Genomic DNA, 19,472 nt, shown 5'->3' with positions numbered 1-19,472 from the left:
GCAAACACAGCCACTGCACCTGCATGCATAAACATGAGAATCTGTGGCTGCAGTGATATTTGCTCACAAATCTCTGAGTTAACTGAGCCCCAAACCTATTGCATTTCATTTTAAATTATATGAGCAATATGGTCTGGGTCAGGGGTTAGTTGTAGTTTTAAAATATCTCAAAAGCTCACTTGTATTTAAAAATAAAAACAACTCTTGCAAGAAATTGACCAGCCCAGAGCTGTTTGCTGTTTAATGTGCGTGGATCCAAATCTTCTCTTCAAAGTGAGGTTCAGTCTCTGAGCTTTCCTGCTGTCTTTGAAGATTTTGGAAGCCAGATGGAACAGACCCTTTACTCAGTTCCAGTGCAAGATTGTCTTCTCTGCTGTGTATTCTGTTCCTACTACCTAGCCAACACACCCATACACATGAGCATCGTATGCCTGTCAACATATTAAAAGTTTCAGTTCAAAGGAACCTCCCTCCCCACCCAAATAGATTGATCAGACTCCATTTGCAAACTACAGTTTATTGAGATGATTTTTTCTTGGTCCATAAACCCAAAGTACATCCAGTCAGATATATACAGCTCTTAGATGTACAGATAAACCTCGGTTCTCACTCTGTTGGAGGACCTGGATTTTGAGAGTAACTGACCTTTTAAAAAGTAATGAATGCAAACTTTAGAGTTTCTAGGAAAATATAACTTTGCATATAGTGTGTGTGTTAAATAATCAAGTTACAATTATAAGGAAACCAAAAAGTAGCTTTGAAGAAAGTAAGGCAGAAATAAACATATATATATAGAATCAAAGGAAAACATTTAAACCAAGTCCAAGGCTGGATTCTGATCCCATATGCCCTGCTCTAAATCAGGAGTAAATCCATTTAAGCCAATGGTGTTACACTAGAGTAAAACTGGTATAAGTGAGAGGAGAATCTGGCCCTGTGTGTACCTACTCTTTTCCAGGACTGTCTTGTTCCCCTTTATTTTGTGAATAACTTTCCCTGACCTAACTCATACTCCTTTCTGCTCATTCATACAATGACAGGAAGTCAAGAGAAAACTGCCATGTCATTGCAGGAACAAAGCTGAACCTGAGTTATGCATGTGTTAGAGCCTAGGGGAGCAATCCCGGGGGAGAACGAGGCATGGCCATGGCCTCCAATTTTAATGTTAGAAGTGCTAATAGTTCTGTCTCCAGGCTCTCTCACACAAGTCCCAGTGACTTCTCTGGGAGGTGGGTGTGTGTATCCGAGGGCAGAGTGCTGCCAATGCTTTTCAAGGGTGTGAACTTAGTACAGTGATTATCTCTTCTGTCACAGAGGGAACAAGGTTTCTGTTCTAGTTCATATGTGGTTTTAGCACTGATGAAGGCTGCTTGGCTGATAGTGCTACAGAATGAAATCTTTATCGCCAGAATACGCATTGACAGTGGCAGTGCAAGTTTCCTTCTCTGTGCCTCCTCCTCCAAACGTACTTCGCCCCTGCCCTGAAGGGAACACGAGACAGCAAGTGGCTCCAGGGCTGATTCAGTCCTTGGCCCCTCTGCTGAGACTGCCAACAGGCGTTTCAGTGGTGACAGTGGTTATGGGGATGTGGAACCCCTAGGAACAGGACACCTAGGCCATCAACCAGCCATTGCTGGATCACTACTGAGTGAGACTGAAACCTATGACCTACAGGTGAGAAGTTCTATCACATTAGCAATTACCTCAGCCATTGAGTCACCAAAGACAACTCTTAAACACTGCTCATCTCTTAAAAGCAGAGAGGGATACAGGACGGATACATGGAGGCCTTTGAAAAATTACTGTTTTAATTGTTTCCATAAAATGGGCAAGTCCTACCTAAAGCGCACAACTCTGACTGAAATTAAGTGGACTAGTAAAACTTGAATGAAAAGACATTCAAGATAAATTGCAACTGAAATATAACAATGCATTTTAGTATGATAACCCCATGCTGTCTTATAGCTACGCACTAAAACACATGCAACAGAGAAACCAGTGATTTCTAGGGAGGAAGAGAACTTCTGTTTCTTTTCAGGACTGATACTGCTTTTCTCCCATTGAAGAACTTTCCCAAATGCTGATGTTCCAACGGCTGTTTGCGAAGAGAAAGAGTATCTACAAATCAGCCGATGAAATGGTACTGGTCGATAACAGCCACCACGTGTTCTACCAGTGCAGGAATGGGGTCAGAAAGGCATCTGAGCTCTTCCTGCACATAGAGGGAGTGATAAGACAAACTACACGTAATTCCCGTCTATACAAGAAACAGCTGGCAAAATATAAAAACAGTAGGAACTAGTACTTTTGTAGTAAAGTAAAGCTAGTCATGGGACCCACTTTGCGTGGTGTTAACAGGAGACTGTACAAAACATACGACATTCTCTAGAAAATGAGTAAACTACAGCACAGTATTGTGGAAATACACAGAAAGCACTTGCACTGGTATAAAAATATACACCTCAGACGATGTAAACTGGTACAAAATAATTCCAAAAAACAGGAACAAGTTTACAAAAGGTCATGTTAATATAAAATAATAAAACCAAGTTTTCTTCATCTCCCAGCCTCACCCGCACAACTCAGACAAGCAGGCAGTCCAATGATGGGGCATGTGTACCAAAGATGAACAGATTGAGGCTCGACTCACTGTTTGACCTCTTCAGTCAACAGTGCCTGTCTGCTGCAGACTGCGGCCAGCTTTGCAGAAGTCTGGCTGCTTGAGAGTATGACAGCAGGGCCTGGCACTGCAGTGAGAAAACCTGGGACCCTAAGGTATGTCTATACTGCAAGGAAAAAAAACATGGTTGGCTTGTATCCGCTGACTTGAGCTCAGGCTGCAGGGCTATAAAATTGCAGTATAGACATTCGGGCTCGGGCTGGAGCCTGGGTTCTGGGACCCTCCCCCTTTGCAGGGTCCTGAAGTCTGGCTCCAGCCCAACTTGAATGTCTACACCGCAATTTTATAGCCTCATGAGCGCAAGTCAGCTGATATGAGCCAGCCATGGATGTTTTATTGCAGTGCAGACACACCCTAACGGATCTCATAACACATGCTCTCCCAACTGACCATTTTCTACTCCATTAGGTGCCAGAAACGAAAGCATGCTGGAAATTGGGGTACTGCTGCTCACAATATCTATCCTACCAGTTTGGTTATTTGCTTAATGGCCTTGTCAGTCAGTGAACATCAAGTACATGGTGATGCCTGCACAGAGAAAGTTGGAAGAAGGAATACAGATGCACCAATAGAACAGACTCTGTCACTTCATCCCTGAAGAAACATCCTGCTTGTTTCCTGGGAGAGCAGATTAGAACTTCTGTTGGCCTTGCTGGATGTATTGAAAGAGCAGGGATGGTAATGGCTGTAGGGAAAGGGCTGGCAAAAGGAGAAGCAAAAGTACCTCATCACCCCTGCGGGGAAGCTAGGAAATTTCCTGCTCCCTTCCCCGAAACAAAAATCCATTGGCAGTTAAGTAAGCACCTGGTTACCAAAGAGTTCCAACTTCCCAGGGCAACAAAGCAACAGAGCTCAGACCTGATTACAAGTTGGAGGGCAAACAGCAGAAGCAAGTCTAGGAAGTGGAAGCCTGCATTTGGGAAGAAAGACAACGTTGCCCACCTGGTGGTCTTTGCTTTGGTAGTGCTTAGCACAATCCACAAGCTTCTTTCACTGTCAGGTTCCTGGTGCTCCTTGTATCAAGAGCTTGCAAAGTTCATTGAAGGGAGCTCTGCCTCTTCAGCACAAATACTCTGGGCATGGATTTTGGCTGGTCAGATCTTCTGGTAAAAACTAGAATCTAGCAGCATCTTCTGGTCCATGAGGGCAGAATTTATAGTTTCAGGGATCACTGCGAGTTCATATAATACTGAATGTGTCAAATCAGAGTTGAAATGTGCAGTTACAAACAGCAGCAGGCATTTCAGGGGTGGGGGAACCAGGAGAATGGAGAAACACATTAATAAGGCCTCCAGGGTTTTGTTGACAGGACAAAGCAAGATGATTCTTTCCCACCAACCTGTAATTTCAGTCTCACAACACTGTCTGTATTTGGCCATGGAAAGTTAAATGCCGGGCATCCTCGCACACAAAAAGCGTTTTACCCGTTGGTTGCAGAGAAGTCCTCTCTTTTGGCAGCTTGAATTGGACATGTCCCAGCTCACACTCTTTTTGGTCATCATCTCTGAGCACTGCAGCCAGTTATGGGTCCCCACAATAACAAGACTCAAGAATCTGATTAATTTTCCCCGTGATCCTCTTCCACCCAGGCTACAATTTTCCCTTCCCAACCAGGAACGATGTCATCATCATGGAACACCTATAAAAAGGCAGGGAGAGAGTCAGGTCACTTCCGGAGAATAGACACCGCTTTATTACATCTGAATGGCATGAAAAATGGAGTAATTAAACCAAACAATAAAAATAACTGGCACTTACATAGCGTTAGTTTCTGCACGTACACACGTTAAGTTCCCAACATGCTTTAAAAACAATAGTATAGCTGCCTATTCCTCCCGCATAGAGAAAAAAACAAGGATTATTATCCCCATTTTTCCAAGAGGCAAAGTGAGATTCAGAGAAGGGTCATGATTTGCCCAAGGTCACCGAGGCAGTATCAGAGCCAGGATGAAAGCTTGGGAACTCCTGGCTCCCAGTCCAGTGCTCAGAACATTAGACCATCTCTGGAGAAACTGGCACTGATGTATCTTAACAAAAGTTTTTTGGGGGAAGGGCATCATTTAGGGTTACTGTGGGGAGAAGGAAGAGGATTCTTTACTGTATAAAAATAGCTAAATTACAAACCAAGAACCACATTCAGCTGTGGCATAAGTAGGCTCATTGACTTCAACAAGAGTTGCACCGCTTATGCCAGAGCTGACTCTGGCCCCAAGCATTTAGGATACTTTAGAGAAAGCCCATCTCCACCAGCCTGGCTCACGCCCATTGGCCAAATGGAGCAAACTCTGCATTGGTTTAGATGTAGAAATGGCCCAAATCCTGCTGACCTGCCCTATTCAAGAAACCTCTCTGACATCACACCTGCCTTAGCCCGGCTGCACCGCCAACTGGGAGCCACCTCAGGTAACCGCCACCCAACTGGAGCCTGCACCTGGCAATCCCTGTCGCACCCTAACTCCCTCCCAGACCCCAGACCCTTACCCACACCCCAAGCCCTGAGCCCCCTCCCACACCCTAACTCTCACAGAGCCCGCACCCCCACTGGCACACCAACCCCCAGGCCTGATCCGCCTCCTGCACCCAAACTCCCTCCCAGAGCCCACACCCCAACCCCCCGCTGCAGTTTGAACCGCCCCCCACCGCAACCTAACTCCCTCCCAGAGCCCACACCCCCACCCAAACCCCCTGCCCCAGGTTGGAAATCCCTCCCACACCCTAATTCCCTCCCAGACCCTGCACCCCCACCCTAACCCCTTGCCCCAGCCCTGAGCCCCTTCCAGCACCCCAAATCCCTGCCCCAGCCTGGAGCCCCCTCTTGCACCCTTAACCCCTCATTTCTGGTCCCACCCCAGAGCCTAGGGGAAGCACCGAGCCTCTGCGCCTCCCTGCAGGGCTGGTTGTGGCCTGCGACTGTTTTTTTCTGTGGGTCAATGGCCCCTGATAGAAAAAAGGTTCCCCACCCCTGTTTTAGAGGTATGACTTGAAATCTGCATCTGCCAAATGGTGCTGTCATAGGAAGTGTCCCTGGGAGCAGCTGGCACAGTGACCCTGCAAAGGAGGGACCCTGCAAATCACCATCCACCACTTGTGCACCTTTGTGATCACGCTATAGTCAGTGCTCTGGGTGGGACTGAAGACATCCCTTTTTGGCTCCTTACTTGGGGGCTGTTGTCCCTTAAACTGTAGCTCTGAAAACTGTAGCTCTAGCAAGTTAGAGATTTTGCTCACATGGAAAGTGAATGTGGCAGAAATGTCCAGGCTGTTCCTGGTGCTGTGACACCATACACAAACTTAGATTATGAGAGAGCTGCTACTGAAGAGGCCAAACATACCTCCTCCTTGACTGTGCCAAATTCTGGATCCAGGGCCTTGAAATGGTATCGGTGGGTTCCTTCCCGATCAATAGCTGCCTTGAAGTCCTTCAGAGTCACCTCACCTAACCTGCAAAACAGGAGTCAAGAGCTATCCTCGCTGGCAGATTCTGCTACGGGATTGAGATCAAGTGCTTGGACGAAGCTTGTCATATGGCACACTGAACACTAGCACCAGCATGGATCCCATATGGCACAATGGACAGCAGCACACTGAGGTGAGCCAGAGTGCCTGGAAAATACCTGGTACATCCCAAACCAAAACATCTGATCACAGATAGAATAGTGTCTGTTATTTATTGAAAACAATTCCAAATCAACTCTTTCATGTTTCTTTTTTGCACTGACCGCGACAGCTGCTATTTTAGATGGAGAGTCTTGCACTAAATGGTTTGTGTTGTGCTGGAGTAAGAGTAAAACTGTCTGGCTGCTGCCTACTCATAAAACCAGAGATGAATTATCATACAAACCAGAGATCAATCTTCTGGGGCTTGAAATAAACTAATTACATATGCATCAGCTGGGAAATCGGGTCAGGCCTAAAGTGACAAACACACACATCCTGGGTCTGCTTTCTTGTCACCACTTTCTCTTTGCAATGAAATAAATCAAAAGCCGGATTTAAGGGATGGAGGGCATGTTTTGGTGGGTAGAAGTACCACGGATTAGATCAGGGCTTTCAGTGAACCAAACTCTATTAGTGTGGCAAAGCCAGATCTCACCTCTTTGGTATATTGACCATGAAAGGTGTGAGTGAGCGATCAGTGAAGTAGAGCACTTTGGTGCAGGCACTGCTGCTCATAGTGGGTGTGCTGTGAGAATGAGGCAATTCTGCAAAGAGAGAAACACAAAGCACTGTCACTGTAGCCAAGGGAGAGCACAGTTTTCTTTCCCCCCGCCCATTCCCCTAGAGGCATTCTCAGCATCATTTCAGCATAGGAGCAGAGACCCAGAGATGGGAAAGACCTATTAGATGATGGAGTCCATCGCCGCACAAGGGCAGGATATTGCCCCCTTACAGGAAGACAATGCACTGCAAGGTGAGTATTACAATGTTAGCCTGAAGGGCCACCCTAGCGCTGCCCGAGGGATGATGACACACAGCCCAATGCACACAGTGCATATAGCACACTGACTACACTACAGATACTTTGCCTGCTGTCTTTGTAGTAACTGGAGAATTCCAGCCCATTCTAGGAGAATCATCCTGTGAGTGACACCCCTTCTAGCAGCTCAGGGGTGAAGGAGGAATACAATATAAGTGATTATCATTCTGCTTGTGACAGAATGACAGACTGACAGAAAAGGGGGAGCAATAATTGATTGACACCTACAGGACAAGAGGTCATGTGTCAGCTCAGCCCTACTAACTCAGAAATGTGCAACAGACCCAGTCACCTGCTCTTCTGCCCATATTACATATACTAGGGATATGTCTGTGCACGTGGTGGGTTTCTCTTTGTTAATACGTGCATCTCTCTTTCTGACTGCACCATTAGCCTCCCCATTCCTGCAATACAGGTGTGTCTATGCCAAAGGCCTAGGCAGGGGAAGGTTTACACAGCGAGACCCTCTCACAACATGTACACAAAGAAAGCGAACTGCAGATCTGGACAACACTCATAAGGGCTTCGTGGCTTAATTAATCTAGAGCCATCTAGAGCCACTTTGAGCTCTTTATACCCAAGCAGTTCTGGGTTTGTGGTCCGCTAGAGCCTGAATAAATTGACTGCTGCAGTTGAGGGAAAGGTGCCTGCAGGGGCTTTTGGAGGCGGCAGGTGAGGCATGTTTTGCATGCATTAGGCTGATGACATGGAGGCTGCAGCACGAATTGCAGCTTTAGAGAAAAGAGAAAAGGCAACCCAGGTGACTTCTCAGCAGAACCCACATCAGGCTCTTCCTTCAGATACTAAATGTCCTTAATTCCTTTGCTAACACCGCCCTAAAATCCTCCTGGTGCTGAGCACTGCAATGTAGTTAAAAAGTGGAGCTCTCTATTCGTCCCTAACACCAACAGGCTGACTCCTCATGGCCACTTTGAGAATTCAGTCTTTACAAACCAATGGATTTTTCAGGTTATATTTACAACCGACCCCAGAAAAGCAGTTCCCATGATGGAGAAGAAAATATCGCTGCTCTCAAGTCAGGCAAATGCAGCGAGGGAAAATCCTGTGCTACAATGTACATATTGACAGGTTTCAGAGTAGCAGCCGTTGTTAGTCTGTATTCGCAAAAAGAAAAGGAGTACTTGTGGCACCTTAGACTCTAACCCCGGCCTAAGGATGGTACTCATGGCCACTAGGTGGTGCAAGCACCCAGTGCAGCCAACAATAATCCTTAAGGAGAGAACATGGCATTTCCCCCTGAATCCAAGGAGTAATTACTATTATTTATATTGTGGTAGTGCCCAGGGATTCCAGTCAGGATCAAGCTCCTATTCTGCCTGCCCTCAGTCCCTTGCACTGAAGCTTGTCTATGAAGCAAATGGGCCAGGAGAAGTGCTACAGCAATGAGCAATGGAGTGAGAGGCCAGCCTGTTCTGCTTCCCAGGAGGGACACTGTGCAGTGAACTCTGTCCAGGAAATCTCTGAGCCGTGAAGCCAGTTTTTGGAGTGATAGAGCTGAAATGCACTCACTGGAGTTGGGAGGCCAGGAGTCTCGATATTCATTCACAGCTCGGCTTGCAGGCGACTTCCCTTGAACCTAAGGGGAAAGCCAAGACAGTGAGGGCAAAAGGTCAGTTCCCAGGGCCCGCAATGGTGCAAGCAAACTGACCAGGGAAGGAAAATGTCATGAAACAGTTTAAGAGAATCTTCTTCTTCCACACACACACACCTAGCAACCAGACCTACCCAGACAAACACAACCAGATCTACACACAAGACCCCCCCCCACCACAGACACACCGAGACTCCCAATACATACAGATTTTCACCCAGACCCTTGCTGCAGGATATGGCATTTAAATGTAACCAACATGAATGACTATTTTCTCCCAAGATACTAGGAGTTCAGATTTCCCACAGCCCAGAGATGCAAAATGCCACCATCTACAACCCCTACTGAGGGTCAGCATGGCTATAGGGATGGATAGCCCTTAGAGAACAACAGTCAGAGCATAGACTCTGGAGTCAGGTTTGCCTGGACTGTGAATGTCATTGTTAACTTCTTTGCTCTGCCACACTTTTTGCAGACATGAAATAGACCCCAACGAAGAAACAACAGATGGGTTGGGCTGATTAAAAACGCTAACACGGCTCTGCTCCCAGACAGAGACAAACTAACCCTGTGTAGTTATAAGGCCAGCCAGTGTCTGCTTCCAAATACCACCGTCAGGCCCAATGGGCAGCACAACAAAGCCCAGGCAGCAGCAGTGACAGCCCGTGGTGGCTTAGTCACAGCTCTTTGCCCACACAAGCTTCACAATACTCTGCAAATGTTGACCAATTAATCCTCACAGCCCCCAGTGGGAGGGAAGAGGTGAAGTGACTTACCTAAGGTCACACAGCAAGTCAGTGACAGAAACAGGAACAGAACCCAAGAGTCCTGACTTATAGGCCCCCGTTCCAACTACTTGACTAGATCAGTGGCTCTCAACCTTTCCTGACTACTGTACCCCTTTGAGGAGTCTGATTTGTCTTGTGTACCCTGCAAGTTTCACCTCGCTTACAAAATCAGACATAAAAATACAAAAGTGTGACAGCACACTACTACTGAAATATTGCATACTTTCTCATGTTTACTATACAATTAAAAAATAAATCAATTCAAATATAAATATTGTACTTACATTGCAGTGCATAGCATATAGAGCAGTATAAACAAGTCATTGTCTGTAGGAAATTTTAGTTTGTACTGACTTTGCTCGGGCTTTTTCTGTAGCCTGTTGTAAAACTAGGCAAATATCTAGATGAGTTGATGCACCCCCTGGAAGACCTCTGGGTACCCCTCCCCCCCAGGGATATGCGTACCCCTGGTTGAGAACCACTGGATTAGATGACTGCTTCTCAGTGATATAAGAAGCACATCTTAGCATTAGGCCTCCAGTGCGAGACAGTGAGTGCAGAGATGTGAGGTACAGTAATGAAGCACCATCTGCTACACCCTATGGGTTCCCCCAGGGCTGTGCTGGGGTCCTTAGGGGCCCTCCATCTGCCACAATCTAGGCTTCTTTAGGATTCAGTGAGCAGAGTGACCACATGATCAGCACACTGCAGGGAGAGATGTGAGGGGATGGAGCACTCCCTGGTTGCTAGCTTTGGTCAGTAAGAGGAGGTGGAGGTCTGAAGCCAAGCCCAGTGAGGAATGTTTACCCTTCTCTCTTGCCTCTTCTGTGTCTCCATGCGGTGCAATCTCTCCATCAGGCTGGAGATGCCTTGTTCCAGGCTGTCGATGGTGTGGTGCTGGGGGTCGTGGCCGCTGAAACTGTTCCGCAAGCTGCGGAGGGCATCACGCACCAACTGCAGGTCGTTCGTCTGCCCAAGAGACCAGGAGAAGTCAGCCAATGCAGGGATTCAGAGCCTCAGTGTAACCTCCCTCCCGGCACTGCACTTCTCCCAGGCCCAAGGGACCCTGAGGGGCCTGCACTTTCCCTTACAGGCTGGCAGCTGCAGAGGGAAGGATGCTGACTGGAGTCCTGAACTGGCTCTGGCTAAGCAGCAGGGTACCTACCACTCTGTGGGCTGTGGGAGCAGCTCCTTTTCCTGCTGTCTGGAGGAAGCCATTGCTCTGAGTGCTGTGATTGCTGTAGGCCATCACCTGTTGCAAGGAGAAGAAACTTTAACAGAGGGTACAGCAAGTTTCTGAACTTCCCGGAAGAAGATTCCAAGGTGCCAACTTCAGATTTGTGAGAGGGCAGGGAAAGCAACTGTACCAACAATACAGCCCCATTGCCAGCAGCATTCTGCAAGGTACAAAAATTCACTAAAGAATCCACACACCGCTGGAACCTAGGCAAGTGTGATGATTCTCATTTTGCAGATGGGGAAACTGAGGCAGAGATGGGCAGTGACTTGCCACAGGGTCTTGGAGGGGGTCAGTGTCAGGGCTGGAATTAGAACCCAGGAATTCCTGTTTCCCCATCCTGTGTTCAGACCACTGGACTTCACCCCTAGTCAGGTTGATGGACGAAGTTGAATAGGTCTGAACTTTCCCAGCTGACTGGCAGCAGAGAGCAGCCCCTCCCAGAAGCTCCAACTGTGATGTTCCATGGAACCTGGCCTCTCTGGGATACAGGGGGAACCCAGGGGAGCTTGGCACTGGACTCTAGCTGCACATTACATAATGTCAGACAGAGACCTGCATTCCGAGAGCCTGATGTGTTCCAAGTACTAATGCCCCACTCACCTCTTCTGTCTCTCTCTTCATGCACTGAGCCAGCAGGGCCTCCTTGTGCTCCAGCTCCCGCTCCAAATCTGCCTGGAAAGGGAACAGACAAGTCAGTATGAACAGAGCTGACCAGGCTGGCACCAGCTTCTCAAGAGCAGGGCATGTTGGCGGGCTCTGTACCTGCTGGTAGCTGGCCTCGGAGAGCTGATGGAGCATTTCATCTAGCTTGGCCTGGTGCTGCTGTAAGTGCCGATCCTTCTGGCCCAGCTCCTTCTGCAACCCAGAGGGATTGGGGGCATCAGTGTATGAGCAGGTGATGAAGGCTCACCTTCACCTTCCTCAGGAGCCGGGAAGGGTTAAAGCTGGCACAGCCTATTTGCCTTAAACCCCATGTTCTAACTGTACCTTAAGGCCTTGTTTGGAAGGGTCAGTCAGGCCCCCACCGCCCTGGGCTACAGACACACCACAGGCTCGGCACTGAGGCCAGCAGCATAACTGATCTCAGCACAACAGGCCCAGGATTCATGTAAGGCCCTGAGGATAATTTAACGACACAGATGCGATGAGCAGTAGGTTTGTGGGTGAGCATTGTGCACTCAAGTGCACACGGCTGATGCCAAAGTAACCCAATGACCACTGTGAAAAGCACTCTGGAGTACAGCACAGTCCTTCTTAACCTGAGCAGCCGTATTCCAAAGGACATCACAGAGATCTTTTGTTATTGCTATTTATTCACAGTGACAATCCATGGGGGTGACGGAGCACAAAGCACAGAGAGGGCAGGAGCCCTACAGGAAGAATGTTTTCAGGGCTCTCCCAATCTCCATGTGGCTGGGCTTGGAGATTCTCTTACTTTGTATTCTCCCAGAAGTCTGTTCCTCTCTTCAACCTTCCTCTGCAGATCAATCTGCAGAAACAAAAGGGAGGTTTGTATCTCAGGAGATCCAGTGCATCCATTGACACAGTCCTCTCCTCACCCTTGTGTGATAAAGGCTGCCGTGGGGCGTATGTGCACAGAGTAACACAGCCTGAGGTTAGCAGCAATGAAGTTAGATGCACAGATTCAGGGCAGTAAGCTGTTCCCCTGGATGTGGCACATGCGCTGACCCCTCCTTCACCGCTGCTGCCTCCTCAATGCTGATTCTACACAGACACATGCTCTATCTGCCAAACGTCTCTTGCCTTTAACATGTGGAACAGAGATGAAGGGAACACTGCAGTTTTAGCCCAGTTACAATGAAAATATAAAGCAAAGCTTTCCTCTGTTTCAACCAATGAGGAGGGCCTTTGGAGGATGGGGGAGAAGAAGAGGGACCCCCATAAGTGGAGGGAGGAGCAGGAGATTCCAATGAGTATGACTATAGGCCACTGGGCTTGCACTGCACTTTTTCCTCTGAATAGCCCTGTGATCACCGCTCCATCTATCCCACGGCTCACGGACCCACACAGTGCCCACCAGCCCCACACTGTGACTGCTGGACCCTCTGCCCTGTAGTCTCAGACCCTGCAATACCCAGCCACCCTCCCCAATACCTGCGACACTGTCTGAGTGAGCAGCATAAATGACTCACATTCTGGTTGTGCAATTCCTCCTTGTCCATATTTGCTCTCAGCAGCTCCTGCTTTAGCTGAAGAACTGAAGCTTCCTGCTGAGCCAACCTCTGCTGCAATGCATCCTGGGAAAATACACGTATTATTGTTAACACAGTGCCACTCGTGTGCATGGAGTAGGCAGGTGTCCTGCCATGAGGAGCTGATGGCCTACAGTTGATAGATAACACAGTGAAAATGACAACAAGCCCAGGGGAAATAGAGGGACATGCAGAGTGTCCAGACTGTGGCCCATGGACAAGGGTGAGCCCCGGCACCCACAGCAGGATATGTGAAGGCATCTGCCTGAACAAGCTCTCAGGCCTTACACTGTGATTCTGTCTGCTGCTGAATTCTCTGCCTTTAGCTAGCTGTCAAAATCACCGAGGAATGTCTGTGCTCCTGTTTGAAGTTCCTGCTCAGGCATGGGGTGGCCAACCTTCCCCAATGGGGAGAAGCAGCTGTGTGCCTGGAGGCTCTTTTTGGTGGCACAGAGACAGTGTCGCCCATCTATTGCCTGCACCACCCACAGGGGAGAAACAGGCAAACATCAGTCAAGGGAGCAAGGCCTCAGATGTGAAAAATTCAAGCTTTCCAGTGAGGCATATCAGTGCTGGGCAACTCCTCTCTGAACGTGTCTCTGGGGAGCCAGGATCCATGCCTGAATCAGGGCTCACCCTTTCACTTTTCCATTCATATTACTGTGAAGCAAACAGCTCCACCTTGGACAGCAGTGTGCTTCCTCCATAACGCTATGCAGCTATAAAAATAGCTTGAGCTCAGGAGCAGATTGTTAAATCCCCATACTCCAGAGGGAGGTGCTGGGCAAACAGGAACACAAACAGCCAAACAACTGCCCCAGCTAAGGAGGGCATCTGCACATGCCACGGTTCCCTCTCTGCTGCTAGGAATAAACCAATCCACCACACTAAAGTGTTTATTCCCAGGATAACAGGGCTAACAGGCCATGAGAACCACCATACACATACCTTGTTCCACCCATCCCTTTGGGAAACTGAGGCCCAAAGAAGCAATGTGATTTGGCTAAGGTCACAAAGACAGTGAAAGAGTCAGGAATAGAACCCAGCTGTCCTAACTCCCAGTTCCCTGCTCTGACCATATTCACTTTCCAGTGCCAGGAACAGAACCCAGGAGAAGAGCCACAAGAACGATTAAGGATTAGAAAACATACCTTATAGTGATAGATTGAAGGAACTCAATCTATTTAGTTTAACAAAGAGAAAGTTAAGGGGTGAGCTGATTACAGTCTATAAAAATCTATATGGGGAACAGATATTTAATAATGCGATCTTTAATCTAGCAGAGAAAGGTATACCACAATCCAATGGATTGAAACTGAAGTTAGACAAATTTAGGGCTTGTCTCCACTTACCAGTGGTCCCTTCTGGCCTTGGAATCTATAAAGCTATGAGCCCTGGCTGCCACTTCCCTGCTCTAACAGGCCATACTCCGTTCCTTGGGGTAACCTGAGAGGTATCGTTACCCCGACCCCTCTGATAGGCTCCCAGTGGTTACTGTTAACTATTTAATTAATTCTCTCTCTTCTCACCTTTATTCCTTGTAGGTTTCGTGCTTCTTGTTTGTATTTCAGTAACTCCTTCTGTAAATCCAACACAATTTGTTTAAATGGTAGTTTCATGTCATCCCAGAAATATCCCCATCCCTCCCAACATCTGGTCTCTGGAGACCCTCTGGAATAAAACAAACCCCACCTCCTCCCACAGACCAAAAAACATGTCAGACCAGGACTCGTTTTAAAGAGTTTACAAACCCAGCAATAGAAATCACTCTTTCTCCATAAAACACCTTCTGAGCAACCATAGCTCTCCTAAACTCTATATTAAATTGCAGAGATAAAGATTGCAAATACCCCAAATCTACACCTTTGGAGCAATACAGAGCACTTTACTTCCAGCATTAGTGCTGGGCCACTGCCAACTTCAGCGCAGAGCACAAGAGAGACAGGCTTGACAAGAGGGTTTTTCTAAGCTGCTTTTATCTTCCACATGAAAGCTTGTTTACACCCAGACATGGCTAGAAATTTAACAATTGTCCTGGATAAAGGTTTCTAAATGCAGCACGATATGCATCTCTCGAGAAAGACTCCAGCTTCGAGAACGTGCAGAGAAGTCTATTCGGGGCTGGACTTAATTCAAATAATTGTTTGGTGTTTTGTTTTAAAGGAGAGCAGCATTGACAGCATTATTTAGAGGCAAACTGGATGAAAAGGGGGCAGTTCCCCAGATTCTACCCTATACTAGCTTACAACACAAATGATCATGAAACTATTCATGCGTGAGTAATAATAACAACACTCAAAAAGCACCTCCCATGTGAGAATCTCAAAGCACTTTCCAAATTCATTCTCACGGCCCTTTGGGAAGCAATTATTAATCCATTTTAAAAATTAGAAAACTTGAGGCATAGGGAAGTGACTTAACCAAGTTCACATCGCATGACAGCAGCAGAGCTGCTGACTCCCAGTCATCTGTGTGCAACAATTCCCTCCCTCTGCTTAAATTAGAGAGCTATATTAGTGCACATAGAGAAGGAGCCCCCAAGATCCCAATCCCAAAAACCATTCTTTGTTGTTATCTGTCCTCTTCTAACCTTTAGATCCTGATTTTCGTCCATGCTCTGGTCCAGACGACTTCGGATTATGACCTGAATGCAAATGCATGCAGTTATTACCCATCCTCTGGCTGAACAGTGCACAAAGTTAACTAAAACTAGATCTTAAGGGAAAAGAACATGCTCACCAGCTGCTCTTCTGGACAGGCCCCATGTTCACAAAGGACAAATGATCCCTCCTGCTCATCCTCAGGTAATGACCCATTGAGCAGCAATGCCTGGGCAACAGCAAAGGCAAAAAGAATCCCCAATCAGGTGATTTCTTGGAAAGCCATAAGGAGAAACTCAATCCCATCTCCACATCTTTCGCAAGGAGCATTTCACAGCAATATAGACCCAAACAACCTCTAAACAATTCTCTCTATCATTTCTGCTGACCTCTTACTGTACAGAAAAGGGGGCTTGTTTTGAAACAAACAGATATCAGAATTCAGAGTAGCAGCCGTGTTAGTCTGTATTCGCAGAAAGAAAAGGAGTACTTGTGGCAACCTTAGAGACTAACAAATGTATTTGAGCGTAAGCTTTCGTGAGCTACAGCTCACTTCATCGGATGCATTCAGGTAGCTCACGAAAGCTTATGCTCAAATAAATTTGTTAGTCTCTAAGGTGCCACAAGTACTCCTTTTCTTTTTAGACATCAGAATGTCCCCATGAAAGGATCCCCAGCAGAGAAGTCTGTTGGTGACAGGCGTACACATCTCCCGTCAAGGTGAAGGGAAATTCTGCACCAAACTAAGGTATCAACTCAGCCGTTTTTATGAGCAATGTCTGCCCTGGGTTTTAATCTGAGCTGCATAAAATCACCCTTTACAGACAGACAGCATATACGAAAACTGAAGGAAAGCAGCTGAAAGCCAGGCAGAGATTTCAGCAAGAGGGGGTTTTTTCAGACTAGTTTGGAATGTATGCAGGGCATCAATAAAAATTTAATTTAAAAAACAAGCTAGTCTTTCAGTCAATGGACATTCTAATTTCAAAGATATTGGAAGGAGGGCACCTCTGGATTGAACAAGTACAGCAAAGCCTGGATGTGTTTGTTAGGAATATTTCCCACTCCTAAAACCTGCTCAGTAGTCTCTGTCCACACTAGGAAATGGAACCATGGCTGACAATGGCATTCAGCAGCAGATCCCCCCTGAGCTGGTATTGAAAGCACTTTAAATGTGAGGGTAACTGCGACACCTCTGTTTTCAATACCCTTTCAGAAAGCACTACAGAGACTTGAGGGACCACTGCCAGCAACAGGTCACTGTCCTAGTGTAGACTGACCTGGGCCACATATTTACTGCTGGGACTCAGAAGCAGGATATTTAGGAGCAGCCTAGAATTCTGCACCACTCAGGGCGAGATGGAGAGAGGTCTGCAGAACTGTGGCCCAAGTTGTAAGGTAAGAGGAGACCCTCCGTCACAGAGACAGAAGGAAAATCTGAAGCATCTTAAGCAATGCCACTGCGCGTGGAGAAGACAGGGAGGAATTCAGAAGCAGCACAAGATTAACCCTTTCAGCACATCCAAAGTGAACCTGTGTGTCCGCACACAAGGAAGACCATGAGAACTTTAAAACAAAACTGGACAGCGCCCTGAAGAAGAGGGAACAATTCTGCAGTGGCTTGTGGGTATAAGAAGTGCGTTGGGGGGACCTAATGTGGCCAGATAGTCAGCAGATGTAAATAAGCATAGCTCACTACCCTGATTTACACCAGCTGGAGATCTACGCCTAGTCTTTCCCGCTTCTAGGTTGCAGGAGCCAATTAGTTTATGCCGGAGAGTAACACAGAGGTAGATAGACTAGCAATACGAGACAGAACTGGGAGGCTGATGAGAGTTAGCACAGAGGATGCTAGGACAGTGGCATCCCTTCCTTTCAGATAGTTTTCTGTTTGAGTTCTACTCCAATCTCATTGCTACCAATTAAAAATCTCATTTGCAGGGTTGTTCCATCTTGAACCCAGAAATGCCAAGGCTGAAGGGTTGAGTCAGATTTTCTCACCGGAGAGATGCAAACCTTGCTGAATGCCAAATAGACAGCAATTTGTATTCATTTAATGCAAATCCTCCTGGGGAAATGCTTATCTGAGAGCAGTCCCAAAATTTGCTCAGCAGGACATCTAGGCAGGAGTCACACAGAAACACTGAAAACTGCACAGGGCCTCAGAATTTCAATCAAACCCTTGTGGTCCAGAGGCTTTTAAATATTGAGCAAGAAGGAAAAATCAATTAATCAAATCCAATTTCTTGGACAGCTGTGTCAGCTGCCTCCTCCTGCTTCTGAGGAGTGAGGGGGGCAGCAATGCCAGCTGCCTTCCCTTGCTCCCGAGGTGTGTTTGGGGGGCCAATGCCAGTCTACCCAGTGCTGCCTTCCTCTGCTCCCAGAGAGTGCATTATGCAAGTGGATTGCACCAACCATCTATTTTCTTTTGGAATCTTTTGTGTCCCTTGCCCATTGTCAGCTGGGAGCATGCCTGTGTGCTGCTCACACAATGCGGGCTTTGTTTATTTGTACATAAATATTTACAATTCAAAATAAGTGCGGTTCCCAGCACAAACAGAAAGGGGTATTCCTGGGAGAGTTCAGGGTCTTTGCCATATGGAGCAGGGTGTCTGCTCAGTGAGCAGAGTCACACAAAGGCACAGAGGCAAGGGTCATTTGGTCAGGGAAGGACTAGATCAGGGCAGCTAGAAAAAGGTCCGATAGAGAAAATTGATTCAAATGGTCATTAGGGAAAGTGCCAAATTTTACAGCCCAACCAGTCTTACTAAAAGGAGACAGATCTGATTCTTTATGTCTCTTGATCAGTTCTATGAATCGCTACTGATTTTCCTACATTCCTTGTCTCTTTGCATTACTTCCAATCACAAATCACACAAAGCCTGTTTTATTGGCTGCTAACAAAAACCGTGGGCTGCCAAGCATCTTGGCAAGGAATGGGAGTCCCAGCACATGGGAAAAATCTGTTGCATCTTGCGACTTTGGGCAGTAACATACATGTTTTTCATGGTGACAGCACATTATTCAAGTGTAATCAGGGTATAGGGCACCCACCTAATTAATCCAATGAAATACTGGACTGTAACCAAAAGACATTGACAAGGGAGATGATCAGTTACTAAGCCCAGACTTGTCAGCACCCCCTGAAGGAGATCCCTTTCTGGGTGCTCAAAATGCATCCTCTGCGCTTTCCCAGTCACCATTACTATAACCAACGATGGCGCTCATTAGACTGAAGTCTCTTCATTACTGTATGCACAGTCAGTCCCTATAAGGGCATGCACTGTACATGAATAAAGCCTGCATCCTTGCACCAGCAACAAACACACTTCCATGCACTGTCTCAGCCTCTTCCACCCCTCATACCAGCCTCTCGTCACATCTTCCCCACAGAAGAGACAGCCTGGGAAACTTGGAAAGGCCATTCTTTGCTTCCTATCACCTCATTCAAAAGCCCTGAAAAGAGGGAAAGATGGACTGCAACAAAGCACAAGCCAGTGAAGATAAGAAAAAGAAAATCCACACTAGGGCTGGGGCAGGAAGTGGAGAGTGCAAGAGCCCAGCACGATTAGCATCAGGCTTAAGGAGCAACATCTTAAACTGCTGTGATGAGTCCTTTCTGTTGTCTATCAAGGTACTTCCCTACCCCCATCAGCATAATATCCTTACAACCCCCCATGAGGTAGGGAAGGATTATTATACAACAGATGACCACATTGAGGGATTAAGTAATTTGCCCAAGGTTATCCAAGAAGTCTGTGGCAGAGCCTGGAACTGAACCCAGATTTCCTGAGTCCCAGGCCACAAGAGTAGTCTCTCTCTTAGCTAGAGCTCAAAGGGAAACAAGAGTATGAAGGGAAGA

At 47.1% G+C, this 19,472-nt stretch overlaps 1 protein-coding gene across 5 annotated transcripts in view; it reads right to left on the bottom strand.

The window, feature by feature from the left end:
• Positions 1-497: 497 nt before the first annotated feature.
• DIXDC1 (DIX domain containing 1) overlaps positions 498-19,472 on the bottom strand; it is a 68,692-nt gene continuing 49,717 nt past the window's right edge. For all 5 annotated transcript variants that reach the window (XM_037882432.2, XM_043534087.1, XM_037882431.2 and 2 more), the window contains 13 exons: positions 15,750-15,839; positions 15,601-15,654; positions 14,540-14,590; positions 12,951-13,055; positions 12,233-12,286; positions 11,560-11,652; positions 11,398-11,469; positions 10,723-10,809; positions 10,365-10,526; positions 8,688-8,754; positions 6,774-6,882; positions 6,013-6,121; positions 498-4,319 (listed from right to left, as the gene is read on the bottom strand). In XM_037882432.2, the coding sequence (XP_037738360.1) occupies positions 4,239-4,319; positions 6,013-6,121; positions 6,774-6,882; positions 8,688-8,754; positions 10,365-10,526; positions 10,723-10,809; positions 11,398-11,469; positions 11,560-11,652; positions 12,233-12,286; positions 12,951-13,055; positions 14,540-14,590; positions 15,601-15,654; positions 15,750-15,839 (1,134 nt within the window). In that variant the 3' untranslated portion in view covers positions 498-4,238. The remainder of the gene's footprint in view (positions 4,320-6,012; positions 6,122-6,773; positions 6,883-8,687; positions 8,755-10,364; positions 10,527-10,722; positions 10,810-11,397; positions 11,470-11,559; positions 11,653-12,232; positions 12,287-12,950; positions 13,056-14,539; positions 14,591-15,600; positions 15,655-15,749; positions 15,840-19,472) is intronic.

Source organism: Chelonia mydas, chromosome 22 (assembly GCF_015237465.2).
Source record: "Chelonia mydas isolate rCheMyd1 chromosome 22, rCheMyd1.pri.v2, whole genome shotgun sequence".
In the NCBI taxonomy this organism is placed as follows: domain Eukaryota; kingdom Metazoa; phylum Chordata; order Testudines; family Cheloniidae; genus Chelonia; species Chelonia mydas.
The sequence above is the reverse complement of the archived record's forward strand: the minus strand, read 5'-3'. Positions and strand labels throughout refer to the sequence as shown.